Source organism: Hoplias malabaricus, chromosome 8 (assembly GCF_029633855.1).
Source record: "Hoplias malabaricus isolate fHopMal1 chromosome 8, fHopMal1.hap1, whole genome shotgun sequence".
Classification (NCBI taxonomy): Eukaryota; Metazoa; Chordata; class Actinopteri; order Characiformes; family Erythrinidae; genus Hoplias; species Hoplias malabaricus.
Genome location: NC_089807.1, coordinates 29317832 through 29337375, shown reverse-complemented (window position 1 = coordinate 29337375; position 19544 = coordinate 29317832). Strand labels below are relative to the sequence as shown.

Sequence of the window (19544 nt, the reverse complement as noted above, 5' to 3'; positions counted from 1 at the left end):
CACTTGCCATGTTTTTTCCACTCATTGATTTAGGTTTTCATTTCATTTGTCACCAACAGATCTGATCTGATCAAAGCACTCAGTGGTATTTTATTGTGCACTACTTTCTTTTATATTTAATATTTGTGTTCAATAGCTGACATAACTGAAAAAAGAGCTTCTGCTGATTCAGAGGACATGGATTATTTAATCACACTTTAATACAGCACCAAGCCACAGCCAGAGAAACACTATACAGATAAAGGTTTGTACACCCCTGTTTCACCTCTCGGGAAATGAAGGGACTCTGCAGGTATTTTGTCATCCTTTACTGCAGTAACAGTTCTACTACACTAATAAGCTTTTAGTCTATATACTGAAATGATTCTGTGAGGATTTGATGGCATTAGTGAGGTCAGAGGCCATGCTGCACTGTGAATAACACGACTGGATGAACTCTTAAAAGAAAGCCCAACAAATGTGTTTGAATGTAATGACAAGATTCAGTGAGAGAGTGTTAGTTTGGGTACACCCAAAGTAGAACCTACATTTTAGAATAATAATGAGGATGTTCACGAGTAGAAATAGAAATAAATAATCAAGATGGGATAAAATACAATATCCCCAAAATGATTAATGTACATCAGGAATGAACAAGTGTTGGCCCATATTCAAACACTTGCAATGATGCCATCTGTGGCTGAAAGCTGAGCTGACCTCTTGTGAAGCCAGTGCGGATTACTAGTGATGTAGTATTCTCCTCCAAGTGTGATGGACTGTCATTAGTGATTGTTTGAAAAGAAGCCATGGCTGGTCTCTCATGTCTCAGATGAAGCATGGGCTAGCCTTCTGCCTACCTTCTTAGATCCTCTTGAATAAGCAGCCCTAATGTGCCACGATGCAGTTTTGTACACTCTTGGCACTCTCTCAATAAGTTCTTAAAGAGTCACTTGAGGCACTTCACTACAAGGCTTGAAGAAGTTCTATATATTCTCATTACACTTACTGTCAGCTGAAATGCCTTGTTAGAGGGTGTGGGTTGGTTGGTTAAACAAACAAACAAACAAACAAATAAATAATCATTCAAAGGTCCTCAGCCATATTATATTAGGATTCAAGAAACATAATTTTAAGTCAGGCATGAGGGTTCAACAGATTGTGTTACTGTCACACAGCTCTAGGGTCCTGGGGATGTGTGTTCAAACACCACCTCTGTTAGGAGTCTGGTGTGTTCTCCCTGTGTCTGGGCAGGTTTCCTCTTGGTGATTTACCCGCAGCGCAGAAACATGTTGGAAGCTGGACTGGCAGTGGAAAATTATCCACAGGTGAGAGTATGCGAGTGACTGTGTGATGCCCTGTGACAGACTAGCACCCTGTTCAGTGTGTGTTTCTGCCTTGCACCCAATGATTACAGGTAGGCACCAGACTCACAGTGATCCTGGATATGATGAAGCTGTTATAAAATGTGAATGAATGAATAAATGAATGAATGAAAGTTCAAGCTTCTAATCATAAGAATTTAAGTCATAATAAGACTATGAACTACATACAGGTGTACAGATGTGTAACAGATGTGTCTAAACTTGTGCCTGCTATTGTAAATCAGCTCTGAATTCTACAGACAGAGCATGGTTGAAGTGCGTGACTAAAGTGGTGTCAGCAGTCTTTTGTGGTGTTAATTGCCACCAAACACACTTGGTGAAGCAGAGAATGGGCCAAATTATCGATACGGTATAATCTGGTGTTTAACAGGGGGATTTGAGGCTTCGTCAAGGGCATCTTCTGCTGAGTGCAATAGGAAAAAACAAGCTGGGGCTTTATCTGAGCAGCAGCAAACACTGCGAGAATGAAAAGAAATGAGGCAGGAGTTAAGAAAGTTGCAGAGAGCCCTTACTGCTTTATATAACCAGTCCTGATTGTGTATTAAAAATGTGTGGGTATATTATTTTTGCCCCCTATGGGGAATATATTCAGCTGTAGAAGCTTCAGATCTGCTCTGTATCTCAGCTGCTTTGAACTCCTTCAACCTCACTGATACATTTCTGAAACGTACAACATCTTTCACCCCACTTCAGCCGTGTGGCTTTATCAGTGAAATATTCATGTATGGAATCTCAGTCATCGCATTCTTCCTGTTGTCATATTGAGTTTCTGGGAGCAGATGCAAAGGGTTCAAGGGCCTATAGCATGTGAAACTGAATTATCCTTCATTTCTCCTCCTCTGTTTACCTAATTTTCTCCTCAATTTTTGTCAGCGCCAATTCCACCCACTTGCTAGGTCTTCCCCAGTCACGTGATACAGCCCAGCTGGGAGGGTGAAGGCAGCAGATGCTTTCTCTGAGACATGTGAAGCTTGCCCCTGCATATTTCCAAAGTGCAGTTAATGAACTGTCATAGGACAGCTTAACACACTTGGATGAGGAGGCTAAATGTGCAGTTCTTTTATATTAACCACCAAGCGCACATATTGTGTAGCATCATAGGGGTAGTTTAAGGGGATAAATGTTTTATTTCTAAATATACTTATCCGTTCATAGAGCACATTTATAAAAAGTACGTCAAAACCATGACTTAATAAGAGACGCCACAGTTTTAAAGTCATAACCATGAGGGAATATTCTGCATCAGGGTTGTGATGTCATCAGTGGAGCAATTGATACAGGAGGGGGATATTCTGCTTACTGTAGCTTAGTCCTGCCCATGCTGAAGTAATAAAGAATGGTTCTGTAGCAGCCTTTTTGAAGTGGGAGGAAAACAATAAGAAGTGGTGCAGTTTTTAACAGTTTGAAAGAAAATCAATTTTTGCAGCCTTCCAAAAAAAAAAAAAAAAATCCAGATTATTAAAGGATTATTACATACACACATTCTTCCACACATGATATTTCAGACTGATTTAGTACGCTGAACTGTACAGAGGTGCCAGTCAGAACATAGATCATTTACATAAAAAGTAATAATAAAAATGATTATTAAGTATAGAAATTTGAATACTAATGGTTCTAAGTGATACAATTAACTTATAAAAGGGCTGCTTTCTTATTTTTAAGAAGCACTGGAATGTAAAGAATTACCGTACACGAAGACCAAGAAATGAAAGCTGCAAAAACTGCCTGTTTGAATTCTCTGTCATGAAAACTACATATCCACCTTTTAGCTTTCAGCAGTTCAACCCTATTCAAGGTCAGGGCAAGGAATCTACAAAGAGCTTATTTTCATACATCCTTCTTAAAGGCAAGTGTTTGTTGAATTCTACGGGATAAAGAGAGGTTTATACATTGGTTACGAACTTTTTTATCTATTATATCACACAAAATGACATAATAGGAAGCCAAGGAAAGGAAATGTAAAAAAATATATACAATAAAATAATTAAATTAATATATATATTTAAAAAGCTGCATTAATTTGCTTTCTACATCACTTATAGCGGTAGTGAATATAGTAGAATATAGCAGTAGTGTTTGGGTCATGAAGAATGAACTGATTAACTTACATTTAGTGAAGTAGTGAATGTGTTTGCTTTCTTCTGTAAAGTCCTGTATACTTACAGACAGCATTTTTGTGGTTTGTGTCTTTGTTCGGAAGCATTTTCACCCCTCTGGACTTCAGCTCGATGGCCTTCTTCACTGTTGAGAGACAGCGAGAAAGAGAGAGAGAAATAGAGAGAGTGAGTGAGAGAGAGAGAGAGAGAGAGAGAGAGAGAGAGAGGAAAACGCAGGGCATGTTATAATCCATTTACACAATTAGTAAAATAACAATCCGAGTAGCAGAGTGGCATAACGTGCCAACACCTCAAAGAGCTCTTGGCACTGGTGTGTGACCCTGGAGGAGCCGGTCTGCACTGGGCTCTAAATGAGGCTTCAGGTGCCCTCCCTCATCAACCCACTGAATAGAAAGAGGATTGGAATGACAGCAGTGGAGCCAGGGGGAAAGCAGGGTATATGACTACAGTGAATGCTGCTGTAATCAGGACTGAAACTGTCAAACTTTCATTCTAAAATGCCCGCCCTATGCCACTTCACTGGTTTTAAATAATAATTAAGAAAATGTTGCTTATGTGAATTTGCAGACACCTACTTATTTACCGTTTCTACTTACGTTTAAGTATGTCACTAGGACATTTGCCAACCCCTGCTGCCGAAATAGTCCCGGTTCTGCTGGAAAGGTTTAATACTAGAACACATCTGTAAAAATCTGATGGCATCTTGCCGCCAGAACATTAGTGCCATCCTCAAGTGCTGATGTTGAACGATTAATTCTGGATCACTTACGCCAATCCAACTCATTCTAAATGTGCTGGATTGTGTTCCATCGCTACAGAAAACACAGTTCCATTGTTCCACAGCCCTGTTTTTGGGAACCATACTCGCTGATGCTGGACATTGTGATTGAAACCTTACACTTATTTGTGGTCGCTCCAGAGCATTCTATTATTTTTTCCATAAATATTCTAGAGTTGAATGCCTGTGTCCCTAATGTGTGCGCCTGTAATTGGATTCAAAATTAGAATGTGTCCAGGAATTTTGGACATTATTTCAAGCTCTTACTCATGACACTCGCAGGACTTGCTGGAGCTTCATAATCAGAAGCTGATACGGATTTTGGCGCAGCTCTAAAGTTCCAGTCCTGTAATTATGCTACATGGGATGCCAATTATGACCAAAGAATCGTGAGACAAATTCACTTTGCATAATTTTCTCTCAGTGTGACATCACCCCATCAGTAGGCTTTAATGAAACTGAAAGATGGTGCATTTTTTTCTTCGAAGGATAAACAGGATAATACCCACAATAATGAGAAAGCAGCGGTCTGAAGAAGCAGAGGATCTGTTCCAGCAAATTGTCTTTATTTCCCAGAGAGTTTTGCCATAGAGTATAACCTACTTATTGTGATAGGGAAACAAGGAGGGGGCCTGATGTGCAAGGCATTCTTTCTGTTAGTAGCACCATGATTCTTGCCCATTCGCTGTATAATGCATTATAAAAACATGGGGCAGCAGAAAAGTAGGTCCTAGATTTGAAAGAAATCTATATTCCTGTCACATGAAAAGGGAACATCAGGATCTGTGCAAAACTCACGATCTTTGAGGATCCTAGGCTGTGGTAGGGCTGCGCTGCATCACCTGCTCATTATGCAAATTGCATGCGCGATCATCAACGCATTTCATGGAAACAATATAAAAATGCCTCGTTTTGCGTTATTCATGTGGGAGAGATGTAAATTTTTCCACCATTTGTGTAATTTATTTCCCTCTTTTAAAGTATGGTGGTGGGGTGGTGTTATGATGTTGTTTGTTGTAGACCACTGCAGCAAATCAGCTCCTGTAGCTCAGAGTCACCAACACAAGCCAAGACGTCATATTTAGCCATGTTATAGGACAGCATGCCAGGCGCCACAGACATTTGCCAAGCATTCCACATCTGCCAGGTGAGAGAAAGAGAGAGAGAGCGCGAGAGAGAGAGAGAGAGAGAGAGAGAGAGAGAGAGAGAGAGAGAGAGAGAGAGAGAGAGAGAGAGAGAGAGACAGAAAGAGCGAGAGAGAAAGAGAGAGAGAGAGAGAGAGAGAGATAGAGAGAGTGAGAGAGAGAGAGAGAGAGAGAGAGAGAGAGAGAGAGAAAGACAGAGAGAGAGAGAGAGAGAGAGAGAGAGAGAGAGAGAGAGAGCAAAAGAGAGACAGAGAGAAACTGGGCCTTTCCTCCCCACACTGACCCCCCTTACCTTGGTACTGGGCACTAAATCCTTTCCGTCGATGGTTGCTGTCAGAGGTGAAGTGCAGCCGCAGCCAGTTCTTGCTACTGATGACAGGCGACGGCAGATTCATGCCAGTGAGCCTGCGAAGGAAAAAAAAAAAAAACAAGGTTCTCATTTCAGCAGCTTTGAATCTGAACAGCATCTGAAAAGGGCAACGGACATCAAATGTACGATCAGATACAGAGAAACAAATTGAAGAGAAAATATGCAGTGTTGCATTTTAATCATTATAAAATGTGATCAATTAGCTGTCCTTGTTTTCACAAATTTCACAGTGCAGCTGTTGAAAAAGCAATTTTGCTGCATAAAATTGCCCATGTTCACTGTAAATCGAGGCTGGGTGAGGCCAGTGTGCCAGTGAGCATTCAGCGAATGCCTCTGGGTGCTATTAAAGCTTTGGCTGACTCCAGCATTATAGTTTGGCCTGTCTGCCTTTTTTGTGCCTTTACTGACGCTACCTAAAATTCCTGACAAAATGTGTGCGTAAATTTTCTCAGCAGCAAAACACTGTATAAATCCAGGCTTGGGGTGGGCGATATGGCCCTAAAATAATATCACGGTATTTTCACGATATCAATCTTTGGTAATATGACAAAACAATAAAAAAAAAACACTTTTATTAATTTTAAGAACACACTACTGCAACAAAAACTAAATGTTATATTATTATTAATTATATTACATATATGTATGTCACACCTTGGCCCTGTCCTGTTTGTTGTTCCCACCATGTGCTTAATTAGCACATGACTGTGTTTGTTTTTGTTTCTGTCTCCACCCTAGTCCTGCCCTAGCTCCTCCCCCTCATTTTTTATTCCAGGTGTCCCTTGTCAGTGTCGTCTATTTAGGCTCCTTTGTGTTACTTCCTGTTTGTTGGACATTCGGTTTGATTCCATTTGGTTTGCTTTCGCCTTGTTCCACTTTCATTTGTCTCGTCTGTTCCATGATTTCCTTCTCTTCCCTTTATCTGTAATTACCAGTATACTCTGTTTCCCTCTGTCTCCAAGTTTAATCAGTTTAGCTCTCCATGTCCAGGTTTAGTCTGTTTAACCCTGTGTTCAAGTCTAGTCCATTTAGCTCCTAAGTCTAAGTCTCAGTTTAGCTTCCTATGTATTGTCTCTTTGTCCATATCTGTTTTGTTATCTCTTGTTGTTCAAATAAAGTTTGTGTTATAGCGTTTGTGTCCACCTCCCTGAGTCCGCCCCCAGTCCTTACAATGTAATATATATATATAATTTTTAAATGGTTTTATTTATTAAAACGTTTTATTATACTACAAATGTATTTTCAATCATTGAAAGCCACTTTCCACCGTACTTCACTGTGCCTAAATAACTGTCGTTAGGTAAACATCTCAGAATATCACGATATCATGATATTGACTTTTTAAAATCATTTTAAAAATGACGACGATATTATTGCGAACGATACAATATTGCACAGCCCTATTCCAGGCTAATAACAATAAAATAAAAACCACACACACTTGTTTGTCCAGGACTATGCTCAGTATAACCTCAGCAACACTACTGTTCACCATACACATCCTCATGAACACCATGAACAGGTCAAAAGTCCTGTGGCCAGCAAATTAATGAGGATATATGTGGTAGAATATGACTAAGAGATGACCTATAATCCGGAACCCATATTTACAGTATATACTCTGTTTAGAGCATACATATTTGTGGCCCCCAGAGGTCAGGTAGAGGGGCTCGCTAGCGCTATGTCACCAGATGGACCAAGCCTCTAGGGTGAGGAAACATTGAATCATGGACCTCATGAACATACAGGATAATTTTGTAGGATTTTGTCACTTCAGACTGTAGTTCATTCGTTGCTCTGCATACTTGGCCTGCTCCCTTTCACCCTGTCTGTCAATGGTCAGGACCCCAAAAGGTCCACCAAAGAGCAGATATGATTGGGGTGGTGAATCAATGTCAGTGCTACAGTGACACTGATGTGTTAGTGGTTTGTCCTTTTAATGTTATGGCTTATTGGTATCATATATGTTACATATACCAGATAAATACTCTTTACTACTGTAGGCACTTGGTTAAGAATTTACACGGTTTACTTGAAGTCTCTGGTAGGTTTTTAACAGCATTATTGTATGCCATGCGTTAATACTGCGAGCAGTGACAATACAGTTGAACCTAGCTATATATTTATATAGTTAAAGACAGTATTTATGAAAGACATTTTTGTTAAAGTACATTTTAGGTTATTAGCTTAACAATGTCTCAGACATCAGCAACATTCATTACCATCCGATGTAACAACTGTCAATTTCCCAGTTTTTAAAAGCATTAAACTTATCCGCTTCCTATTACCACTGCAAACTATTCTGCCTCGTAGTTTCTGTAGAACAGAACACTTCACTTCAAACCACTCGGAATAACTTAGTTACATCTAAACAACCGAAATGTGCAGAGATTTTTAATGTATGAGTGGAATTCCCATTTAAATGAGCACTTCTCCCCCTTCCCAAGCTGCACTCTATGATATTTTATGCAGCAGATACACACACACACACACACGTGCGTTTAATCAAAATGGACTAATTCTCCAGCACTTCTGTTAATCATGCCTAGGATGAGCAGGAAAGAATATAAAAAAGTTATGACTGCAGTTGCATAAATCTATGTGCTTTTGAAACAAACACTTCTTGTCTTCTTTTTCCTAATTATTGCATTTCTTGTCAACAGTTGCACGTTGCCTTTCATTACTTCTGTGAGCAGCAGGGTGCCAGTAATCTCCGCGGACATTAAAGCGTTTTAAGATTTGCTTGCTTTTAAAAGAATCTCACTATGGTGGGTGCATTTGTTGCGACACATCAGAGCGCACAGATTAAGTCACAGGTAGCAGAGAGAGAGAGAGAGAGAGAGAGAGATGACAATAGCTACAGTTATTAATATTGATTTTATTATGAGGGATATGCAGTATAACTGACTTTTTGAACACAAAGGAAGACTAGGCTTCAAGTCTTTTCCGGAAGAATTTTTTTTTTGTTTCTTTCACCTGCAGTTATTTTTTCCTTTTCCTTTTTGCTTTCTCCTTTTTTCCCCCCACATACTCTATGATGCCTATTAAAACTTCCTCTCACATCTTCTCTGCCAGAATTCCAGGTGTAAACTTGCTGTCATGTGATATGAGCTCGGTCAGTGATTTTGTCTAGAGTTGGCTGCATGAGCCTCGACAAGAGCTGCTGAAACTCGGGGATGGGAGTTTTCAAGCTGTAACTAGGCTCTGGTGAGGTTTCAGTCCTTGCATGATGGGATATTTTATTTCTTTATTTTCTCTTATGCTGCAGTCTGATTTATATTTATTTTTATTTATTTATTTTTGCTCCTGGTGACCAATCAAAACTGACCACAGGAGCACTTATAAGGCTAAATTTGCAGGTAGAAACAAAAACTGTATATGATGTAGCTAACCATAAGCTTAAGAGATAAAACTGTTATGTATAGCAAAATGCATCACTCTCAAACAAATATATGACTAAACCTATACCACAAGACACTTTCCATTAACCAGCACCACACCTGATTGCCAGGGGGAATTACTTATAATTAGGGCTGGATGATACACCAAAATTTATATCACAATATATTTCTTATTTTCGGTCAATATGATATAATTCCGATATCGTTATGAGCAATATATTTTCCACAGAAAAGCTGCCAAGAAGAAACATAATATCACCATCAAACATAAACCTCTTTGCACTATCAATTTTAATATTTTTAAACTAACTTTAAAGTTGAGTGCAACGAATTAAGAGCAGAGGGGCGGCACGGTGGCGCAGCAGGTAGTGTTGCAAGGCCCCTGGATGTTGTGGGTTTGATTCCTGCTCTGGGTGACTGTCTGTGAGGAGTTGGTGTGTTCTCCCCGTGTCCACGTGGGTTTCCTCCGGGTGCTCCGGTTTCCTCCCACAGTCCAAAAACACACGTTGGTAGATGGATTGGCGACTCAAAAGTGTCCATAGGTGTGAGTGTGTGAGTTAATGTGTGTGTGTGTGTGTCTGTGTTGCCCTATGAAGGACTGGTCCCCCTCCAGGGTGTATTCCCACCTTGCGCCCAATGATTCCAGGTAGGCTCTGGACCCACCGTGACCCTGAATTGGATAAGCGGTGAATAAATGAATGAACAATTGAACTGAATGAACATCATTCAATCACATATGCTGTAAACTATGTAAACTGAAATATTAAAAATGTATTTAAAAGTCATATAATTGTTACTGGATCATTTTATGTTGAGATACATGTGAAATATGTGAAATGTGAAAACGTGACTTACAACCAGGAAGTTTAGATAATCTAAATACTGACTTACTATTTTATTTTTTACTTAATTCATTCATTGTCTGTAAGCGTTTATCCAGTTCATGGTCACGGTGTGTCCGGAGCCTACCCGGAATCACTAGGCAGAAGGTGGGAACACACCTTGGAGGGGGCGCCAGTTCTTCGGAGAGAGATACACACTCACACTTATGGACACTTTTGAGTCGCCAACTGGAGCATCCGGAGGAAACTCACATGGACACGGGGAGAACACACCAACTCCTCACAGACAGTCACCCGGGACGGGGCTGCTACCTACAAATCCAGAACACTGGAGCTGTGTGACAGTGACACTACCTGCTGCGCCACTGTGCTGTCCTGTTTTTACTTAATGTAACATTAAAAAATAATACTTTCTAGCACAGCCTGTTCACAGGTTATGGCACAAATACATTAGTTTTTGCGCACTGCAGTTGTAGAAGTTAACTGAAAATCTACAAGACCTTATCTGACATAAGCTGTTCAAAATTTTGCATACTTCAAGTACCCACTGGCATCCTTGCATATAATATTAAAACGTTTGCCAAGAGACAGCATTGCATTTATCAGACTAGAAGGTAAAATGGTAAAAACATGTAGAAATGGAAAAGTGATAAAGAGGAAAAAATCTAAGCAGAAACAGCAATCTGTTTTCGAGCCAGATAATGTAGTGTAGCTCCCTAGTAGAGGGAAATAGCAGTATGGTCACAATGAAAAGATGTTATCTTGCAATACTTTGAATAACAATTTTTTCCCTTGCAGGTTGCAAATCTTGGAAGAGTTGTGTTGATTTTAGTGATAATTTCTAAGTGACAATGTTCTTCCGTAGCAGGGAATCAGCATTATCCAAATGTAAAGGGTTGAATGACCTTGTATTGAATGAACTTCATGCTTTTATTTATCCTCTCAATACACATCTTTTTATTTTTGCACTGCATTATGACATTGGGTGGCGCAGCAGGTAGTGTCGCAGTCACACAGCTCCAGGGGCCTGGAGGTTGTGGGTTTGATTCCTGCTCCGGGTGACTGTCTGTGAGGAGTTGGTGTGTTCTCCCCGTGTCCGCGTGGGTTTCCTCCAGGTGCTCCGGTTTCCTCCCACAGTCCAAAAAAAGTAGGTAGGTGAATTGGCGACTCAAAAGTGTCCGTAGGTGTGAGTGAACGTGTGTGTGTCTGTGTTGCCCTGTGAAGGACTGGCGCCCTCTCCAGGGTGTATTCCCGCCTTGCGCCCAATGATTCCAGGTAGGCTCTGGACCCAACGCGACCCTGAACTGGATAAGTGGTTACAGATAATGAATGAATGAATGAATTATGACATTGAACGATCACTGGTTTAGGTGACACTGTGACATCAACAGTGACACTGAGGGCTTTAAAAACTCTGGCAGCACTGCTGTGTCTGATCCACTTATACCAGCACAACACACACTAACACACCACCACCATGTCAGGGTCATTGACCATTGAAGAGCAGGGTGAAATGGGGATTAGAAAGTATGCAGAGAAACAGGTGGAATACAGTCTGTACCTGTAGAACTACAAAGTGCTCTTGTATGGTCAGTGGAGCTGATAAAATGTTGTGTCTGAGTATACAAGTTTATTTTTAATGTTTTCATAATCACTTTAGGTCTTTCATCCACTCCAATACTAGCCTACATTTTAGCCTGGACAATGAGTAATTAAATTTCAAATGCACACCTACTGAACACATCTGTTATACTGAATATTTAACTTGGCTGACTGAGTGTTTAGTATGCATTATCATGCTTTGCCACTGACCTGTCATTTCCAAAATAGGTCCAAAATAGGTTTATGTAAAATTAACGTACAAGGCCAATTCACGCTCCCTGTCCTGTTAGTAATTTATACCAGAGAACAGGAGCTGTGTGATTATTCATCCGTTAACCACGCCAGTCCGCCTGCATGTCCTCAGCATGGTGGAGGATCCAGTTGTGTGGCAGGAGGAGAGAACAGTGGAGAATGGCATTAAGCCACAGTGACTCGCAATTAACGGAGGGTGCTGTTGGAGGCCCCTCTATTTCTTTTCAGGAAAGTGAAGTTCAGCGGAGCATGAAAACCAGTCTGCACTGAAGAGGCAGAGGAGGTAAGAGAGCAAAAAAAAAAAAAAAAGGTGCATTTTTACGAGAGGCTTTGGGGGGAAGTAAACCTGTGGCAGCAAGCTCAATCTGTTTGAAGATGCTGCAGCAAAGAGGAGTGGAAATGGCAGAAAGGATACAGGAGCATGAGGGAGCTCGGCACGGATGCTGAAGGAGGAAAATAAAAGCCACATTAATTCTCAAATTGCACAGCACATATTTCAGGCAGAAAATCAAATGGTAAGCTGTGGAGAAGCAACATGAATCCGACCTGCATTTAAAGATGTCAATAAATGGGGATTACAACCAGCATCGCAATCAATGCTCAAAAATTAAGGCATTATCTTTTCACATACTTCAGATACACTCTCCCTCCTGCACTGAAATCTTGCTCGACATTAAGATAGCCAATACATCCGCAGAGATAAGTAACACTGCTGAGTAGTGGTTTAAATAAGACTACATTCAAACATCCCATAGCAGTTTTAAATGACTGGTTAATCACAGTTTCATTAGCTGATAAGCTAATGCAAGCTGATAACACGACTGTTGAAGTTTGTTTTCATATCTGTACCACAGGCTCACATCTCAGATTTCTTGTAACAGAAAACCACAGCAGCACCAGGCAGCAGTTTGATGTAGATCTTACAGCACTGGTTTCTACATTTTTAGGGCTTCTGAGCTTCAGCTGTAATATTCGTAGAATATTTGTGTGTGTGTGTGTGTTCGTTCAGCCTCACTCGCTAACCCCGAGCATACACAGGGACACTAAGAGCACAGTGTATGCACGGGTTAATCAGCGCTTCGCAGACATGACCTAATTTCAGATAAAAACCTGTTTTATGTTTCATTCATCCAAGGACTTTTATGTTGACGAGCCTGAATATGGGTGGAGTTAGGGGGGAGGGCAGGGGTGTTCAGGGAGCAGAGCAGTTTTTAGTGCTGAAGATCCTGAATACAGGTGGAATGGAGCTTTGCTTTTACCAATAGCCTACAAAAACACAACAAAACACTATCCAAATAACAAAATTAAAGTCCAAATACCTACACAAAAATACACAAATAGACGTATATTCAGAGCCAGCCCTACAAAACACCACAGCACAGACTGTGTTCCAAGTAACCGAGGCTCAAATCACACCCGTTTAGAGAATAAAACCACATAACCATGAACACAGAGTTGACTAAAGGACCTTCAGAAAGTTTATGTTTCAGTTTTGCTCAACTGGATATTACCCGAACTCAGTGCTGAATTCAGTGCTCAACAATGGTGGACGGCTGGGCTTGTTTTAAGAGTGTGAAATCCCACAGCGCCCCCTTCCTGTGGCTCTCAAATGCACATGCATGAACAGGATTTTGCCCTGTACCAACCAAACAGAACAGACATTTGACTTCTCAGATATGTCATAATTTTAAAATACTTTTCACATTTTAAATTACCATTATACAGCCCAACCCTACAAACAGCCAAATTACCCCAAATATACCAGCAAGCTTTGTCCACTGTGGTAGGCATTTTGCTTTAGCAATAGTAGTCTAGTTTGAGTAGCTGGTGGTATTATGTTTTAATGTTTATGATTAATAATAGATTTCTGTTCTAGCAATGTAATTTCAGTGAAGAGAACGGTTAGCTTGCTTGTGATATGGATGTAGCATAATTCATATTTTGACTTCAAAGGTCTCAAGACTCAAGGCCTCAACATTCAGAGGATCCAGTGACGTTTGGGAATTGTTTTGTTTACTACAGGGCATGATGGCTGCGATATCTAAATATTCCGTTTATTTATTTCACTGAAAAAGCTCATGCTACAGTTGACTACAGAATAAACACAAATTCAGTGCTCTGTGGTTCCAATTCTGAGCAATACCTCTACATTCAACTTCTGACCTTCCTTCTGGGTTTAAGGGGCATCCAGAAGACACTGATTTTTTTGTTTGCCCCCCTCCACACACACACAGCGCATACTATACCAGTCACATAGTTGTGATTCAAACAGAATGGCCAGGTGCAACAACCTGATCTTATAGGTACGTGTTAGCAGCCATTCCCCAGTGACTGTTTTTATATTCCTCTGAACAAATGTTGAAATGACAGCCACTAGCACCAGATGATTCTCCCATACACATAATAAAGTTGAGGGAAGCCTTAAATAAAGAATCTAATGAATAACTAAAGAGCTGTAAAGTCTTCAAAGAGGAAAAAGCCTCTATTTTATTCAGAGGTTGCTGCAAAATTTATTCGGGCTCTCGCAGCCGACTTGGTGAGGTCATGAGAACAAGCCCATCTGTACTTTGATGACTTCTGGCAATGAGCGTTGAGAATGAAGTCCACAGACTCAGATTAGGATCAGAGTAGGGGATGGCAGGAGGAGTGCAAACTATGAGACTGCATTTTCCCCCATATGCTGCCTTGTGCTGGAATGAAAATCATGTTTAGCAGCTTGGATCTGGAGTTATTAACATGTTGAACACTGAGAAAATAATGGTATTAAGCTTTCACTGGAGTGGGACAGTTGTACCCTCAAGGGTATGTCTTTATTTTCTTTATTAGGACACATAATTGGACCATATTCCATTGTAGTTATGTATTTTTGCAATGACTCCATAATTCCAGGCTTTTCACATCTTTTCAAAAGGGGTCGCTATTAGCGCTCAAACAATTTTTGGTGCTTTGCATCAGTAGCACTGTTTCATTCTTACTGTTAACATTAAACAAAGGCTTCTCACAGATTTTCTTCTGTGGCAGCAGGGCAAAACAGCTCTGTTTCTACTAAACTCATGCTACTTTTATCATGACTACTTCCTTTTGAGTCTTAGTTCCACTCAGTATTTCAGACTTTTTTAGTTTGCCTGCCTCTGTCAATCCCACAGAGCCTCATTAAGAGTCTGTACAACTACCTTGTAAAATGTCACCTAAAAAAAACCCTTCCTCACAAATAGAATTTAAATAAACTGAATTGAGCTGTATGTACCTTAACTCAAGCCCACAACTCAAATACCAAGCGTCCCTCACACACCACCCTCAAAACTGGGACAAACGTGTAAGACGTCCTTATTTTTTTCCGTCTGGCACATGCATCATGCTCTGGCGAACATGAGAGTGCACGTGGGTGTGTGTGTGTGTGTGTGTGTTGTGCACATTCAAGACTGACACTAAAGTTCAATGACGATATGAACATATCTATCATGTCATGCAATGTGACACCGATAAAAAAAGGATGTCCTTATTTCTCGGCCAAGTGACAAAACCCGACATGACAGTCCGTCAGGCATCTGTCTGCAAGGGAAAACTGCTTCCCGAAAATCAATTGCCAAAGTTTCCTAAGAAGAAGAGCCACTTCCAGACACACAAATTCAGAATGTGACCACCTGTCGGCCATCAATCTCCCCGCGAAGCCTCATTCCATTGTGTCCGAGCCAATCTCTATCAAAGTCTTTAACTTGAGGGCACCAACATTTTAATGGTTTCCAATAGAACAACACAAAAAATACTTGGGTATGGGCAAAAACCATTAGCATCAGAAAACATTAGCAAAGTGGCAAAAGCTAATGATGATGATGTTCAGAACATGAGCTGCAAAAAACTCCATAATGCTCTTTTTATTTTGTTGACCAGCAAATGTTTTCGAAATGAGCCTATGGGATATTTGTGTCTTTATCCAGTCTGAGGAAGAAAAAAAAAGCACAATGCTCCAGAGAAACCTTAGGCTATGTTTAATTCTTTACAACTTTAACGAACCATGAACAAAAGTCCATATTTGTTACTGTGATAGGAACGCAAGGAGAAAACTACTTAAATCAGGCCATTACATCTTATATTTCTCATGTTCTTGCTGTAGGAATTTTAGAATATTCATATATGAATGTGGGTTTAATTTGCTTTCCTCAGGTTATATTTTGATCTATTAAAACTATAAATCTATTCGCAAAAACTTTGGCTTCTTTCAAGACTCGATGAAACTGGGCTGGTTAAAATAAAAAAGCTGGAAACAATCAATACTGCCTTCCGAGTGAAATGAGACTATCTTAGATAAACAAACTATGAAGTATCTACAATGTTCTCTATATATTCTTGCAATAATGTAATGAAAAATGTGTTTGCTTCAGCAATCTTATACACATATGTAATGTATTTAACTCAATTGGAAATGAATTTTTTATAGACAGGTACATTTTATCATTTAATTAGGCTTGGTAAATCAAACAATAGCCATCCGTCATTTTCTCCAACAATTTTTCTTCTCGTTACAAAACAGTCATATATGTATACTGACCCCTAGTGTCCTGGATGTGTCAGAGATTTAATACCAAACCTATTTTAAATATGGCCATGGGGAGGGTCTATTCTATGGAGCTTAAGCTTGTTAATTCAAAGACTACATATCAATTTTCTTCAATTTATGTTCAATACACGACATAGAACATAGTTATAATAATAAATATGTAAATATTTGTTCCTACTTTCTGGGGATAAAACAATGATTTACTGTTATTTTATTAAAGGAACTGTGTCTTAGATTTCTGTTCCATTAGATGCCAGGGAGGATTTTTAAATGCAAAAAAATGTAAGAGGTCATAGCGTATCAGTATATTGTGAGAGTGACATGCTATCTTCTGTAGCTGACTGGTTTTTATTCTCCTTTTGTTCAGAAGTCCCCTTGTTGGCCCACGCCTTGTCAAATCTGCAAAAACAGCATGAATAAATTGCTAGCTGGAGATTTCAATAACACCAGTACACCACAGCAGCACACCCCTATCCTTCACACCTTCAGAATGCACGCGCAACACACACACACACACACACACACACACACACACACACACAAATTATGGTAGCATATAGGTGTAAAAGGAATCCATTGCTGGAAGAGGCTTTTTGTCTGAAGCCAGTGGTGCTAAGGGAAATTGAATGCACTATGAAGTATCAGGAGCAGGAATTGCCACAAAGTTGTGTGCTCTCATGCCACCACCTTCTTGCGATGTTGAGCTATCGATTTCACCACAGCTGATTCTCCCCAACACTTCTGGGACTTTAAACAATACATTTGCTGTCAAAGAGGATGAGTGAGGAAAGCCATGAGTTACTCTAGTGCCGGAGCTGCAGATAGGGGCTCCATGGCTGCATTTCGTGGCTGGCCAAATATATTTATTTAGAAATAAAACTAAAGTATCTACTTTCATCCTTTTTTCATATTAGATGAACACTGGAGACTGTCTTTACACTGCGTGAAATGGTCATGAACTGAACTGCTCCATCAGACTTTGAGCAAACTGTTTACATTAACTTGCTATCAATGTAAATGAATATATTGGCTTGTCCTGTAAATGTGGAGATACACATTTTAATAGTGCCTCTAGGAATTACTAAAGCAGGGTTCTTCTCCTCCTGCATGACATTCAAAAGCCTCCTAAGTATTGATCCTTTTTAGTGACATTAAAATAAAATGCAGGCCAGGTTTTCTTAATGGGATGAAAAGGATATTTTGACTGAGCTTTTTTCCCCCACCCTCAATTTTTTGAGACTCCAATCAATTAAATTCACTCCCAGTGACCTAAAAAGGACACAGAGCTGTCCAGACTCTAAACCCAGACAGTGTGTCTAGGACATTGATAAGGTTTTGTTAATGCACTGGGATCATTTTAGTTAATAATGTACAATGCAAACTATAGGTTAGAGGGGTATAAAGCCCTCAGCATTGGGCTGAAGTGGAATGGCAATATCTAAAGTGATGATCACAATCTTTTAGAATGAGTTGGAATGGGACTTGTAACCTCACTAATGCTCTTGTAGCTGAACACAATCAAATTCTCAAAGCAACGTTCATATATCTATTGTGTAAAACCTTCTCAGGAGAGCAGATTCCTGCTTAATCCCTAATGATTTCAAGCATAATCATGGATGAGCAAAACAAACTGATAGCGCATTTATTTTCATGTGCAATTGACGGACTTTTCTGACATTACAAATACAAACATCTGCTTGTATTGTGTTGTACTACACCCGTCTCTGTCTAAATCATAGTATGACACTGTGTTGTCTCAGAGTAAGATAGCCTTGGAAATTGTTCTTGAGACAAGCCAAGAACAATCATCAGTCCTTTCTTAGAATGAAATAGCCCTTTCTTTCACTGCATGTTGTAATTAAATCCGCATTCAAACTGGCTAACAGCTATGAACAAGTCACTACTCCTCTTTTTCAAGTATTATATAAATGAGCATGTTTTATTCTGAATATTCTGACATTAACAATATTTTTTAACAAATTGTTAAAAAATAGAAATACATTATACTGTCTGCAAAATAGGATTATATCTGTGTATTATATTAGCCTCCAGATTAAAAAGTAATAAATAAAAAAAAATCTATTAATTAAAATAAATAAATAAAACATTGCCACAAAAGTCTGCCATATCCCTGCTTGTGCAGTTCGGCATCAGGGGCCGGAAATTAAGGGCAGCTGTGAAGGAGTTGAAAGAAAATAGTTGAAAGGTCTAGTCAGTGGTTGTGGATAAGGAGAACACAGACTAGTTGGGGAAATGCAGTGTTGAGATGCTTTTGTGGTGGTTAGTGATGTAGCACGTAAAGGATCACATCACATGGAACTGGTGGCACTGAGCATGCATTAACGGTGCCAGTGGGGCTCGGTATGGCCTTAGTCACCAGGGAGGCCAGTGTGAATTTACGGTTGTTGATACTTCAGGGTAAGGTAGGACAGTAAAGCTAGCTTGGAGGGGGGTGGGTCTGCGACATCAAACTTCATTGTTGAGCCTTCTGGAGGTGTCATGGGCTTAATTCAGTGAGACTCTGACGAGGGGAGGTGCCTACCTGATGACCCCTATGAAGAGCTTGTGATGCAGCAGGTGGTTTGGGTACTCATGAGATGGGCTCAATGAGTAACTGTAGATGTTAAGGGTAGCTGGTTGCTGATCGGATCATAAACGGCCACAGCAACTGTAGGGTGTAGCTGTAGGATTGGAACAATAGATGTTATGTGGCTGCCGGTAGGAAGGGTGTGGTTGGCCCTATGTGAAGCTCTAATGGATTGGCATAGGATATTTTACATCGTATCTTCTGTATGATTGTAATTCTTTAACAGAGACACTGGGAACAATGTCTAATATTTCCAGACATCTAGAATGAAAGCAGAAGGAGATGTGCAGTTTGTCAGTATGCTAGATAATATATTTAGACTGTGTAATATATTGTGAAGTATATTGTGACTGGTAATTGGCGACTCAAAAGTGTCCGTAGGTGTGAGTGTGTGAGTGAATGTGTGTGTGTGTCTGTGCTGCCCTGTGAAGGACTGGCGCCCCCTCCAGGGTGTATTCCTGCCTTGCGCCCAATGATTCCAGGTAGGCTCTGGACCCACCACGACAATGAACTGGATCAACGGTTACA

At 40.1% G+C, this 19544-nt stretch overlaps 1 protein-coding gene across 1 annotated transcript in view; it reads right to left on the bottom strand.

The window, feature by feature from the left end:
* csmd1a (CUB and Sushi multiple domains 1a) overlaps positions 1-19544 on the bottom strand; it is a 603150-nt gene that overhangs the window by 240259 nt on the left and 343347 nt on the right. The window contains exons 6-7 of the mRNA XM_066678438.1: positions 5697-5809; positions 3528-3605 (exon numbers count right to left, since the gene is read on the bottom strand). Of these exons, the coding sequence (XP_066534535.1) occupies positions 3528-3605; positions 5697-5809 (191 nt within the window). The remainder of the gene's footprint in view (positions 1-3527; positions 3606-5696; positions 5810-19544) is intronic.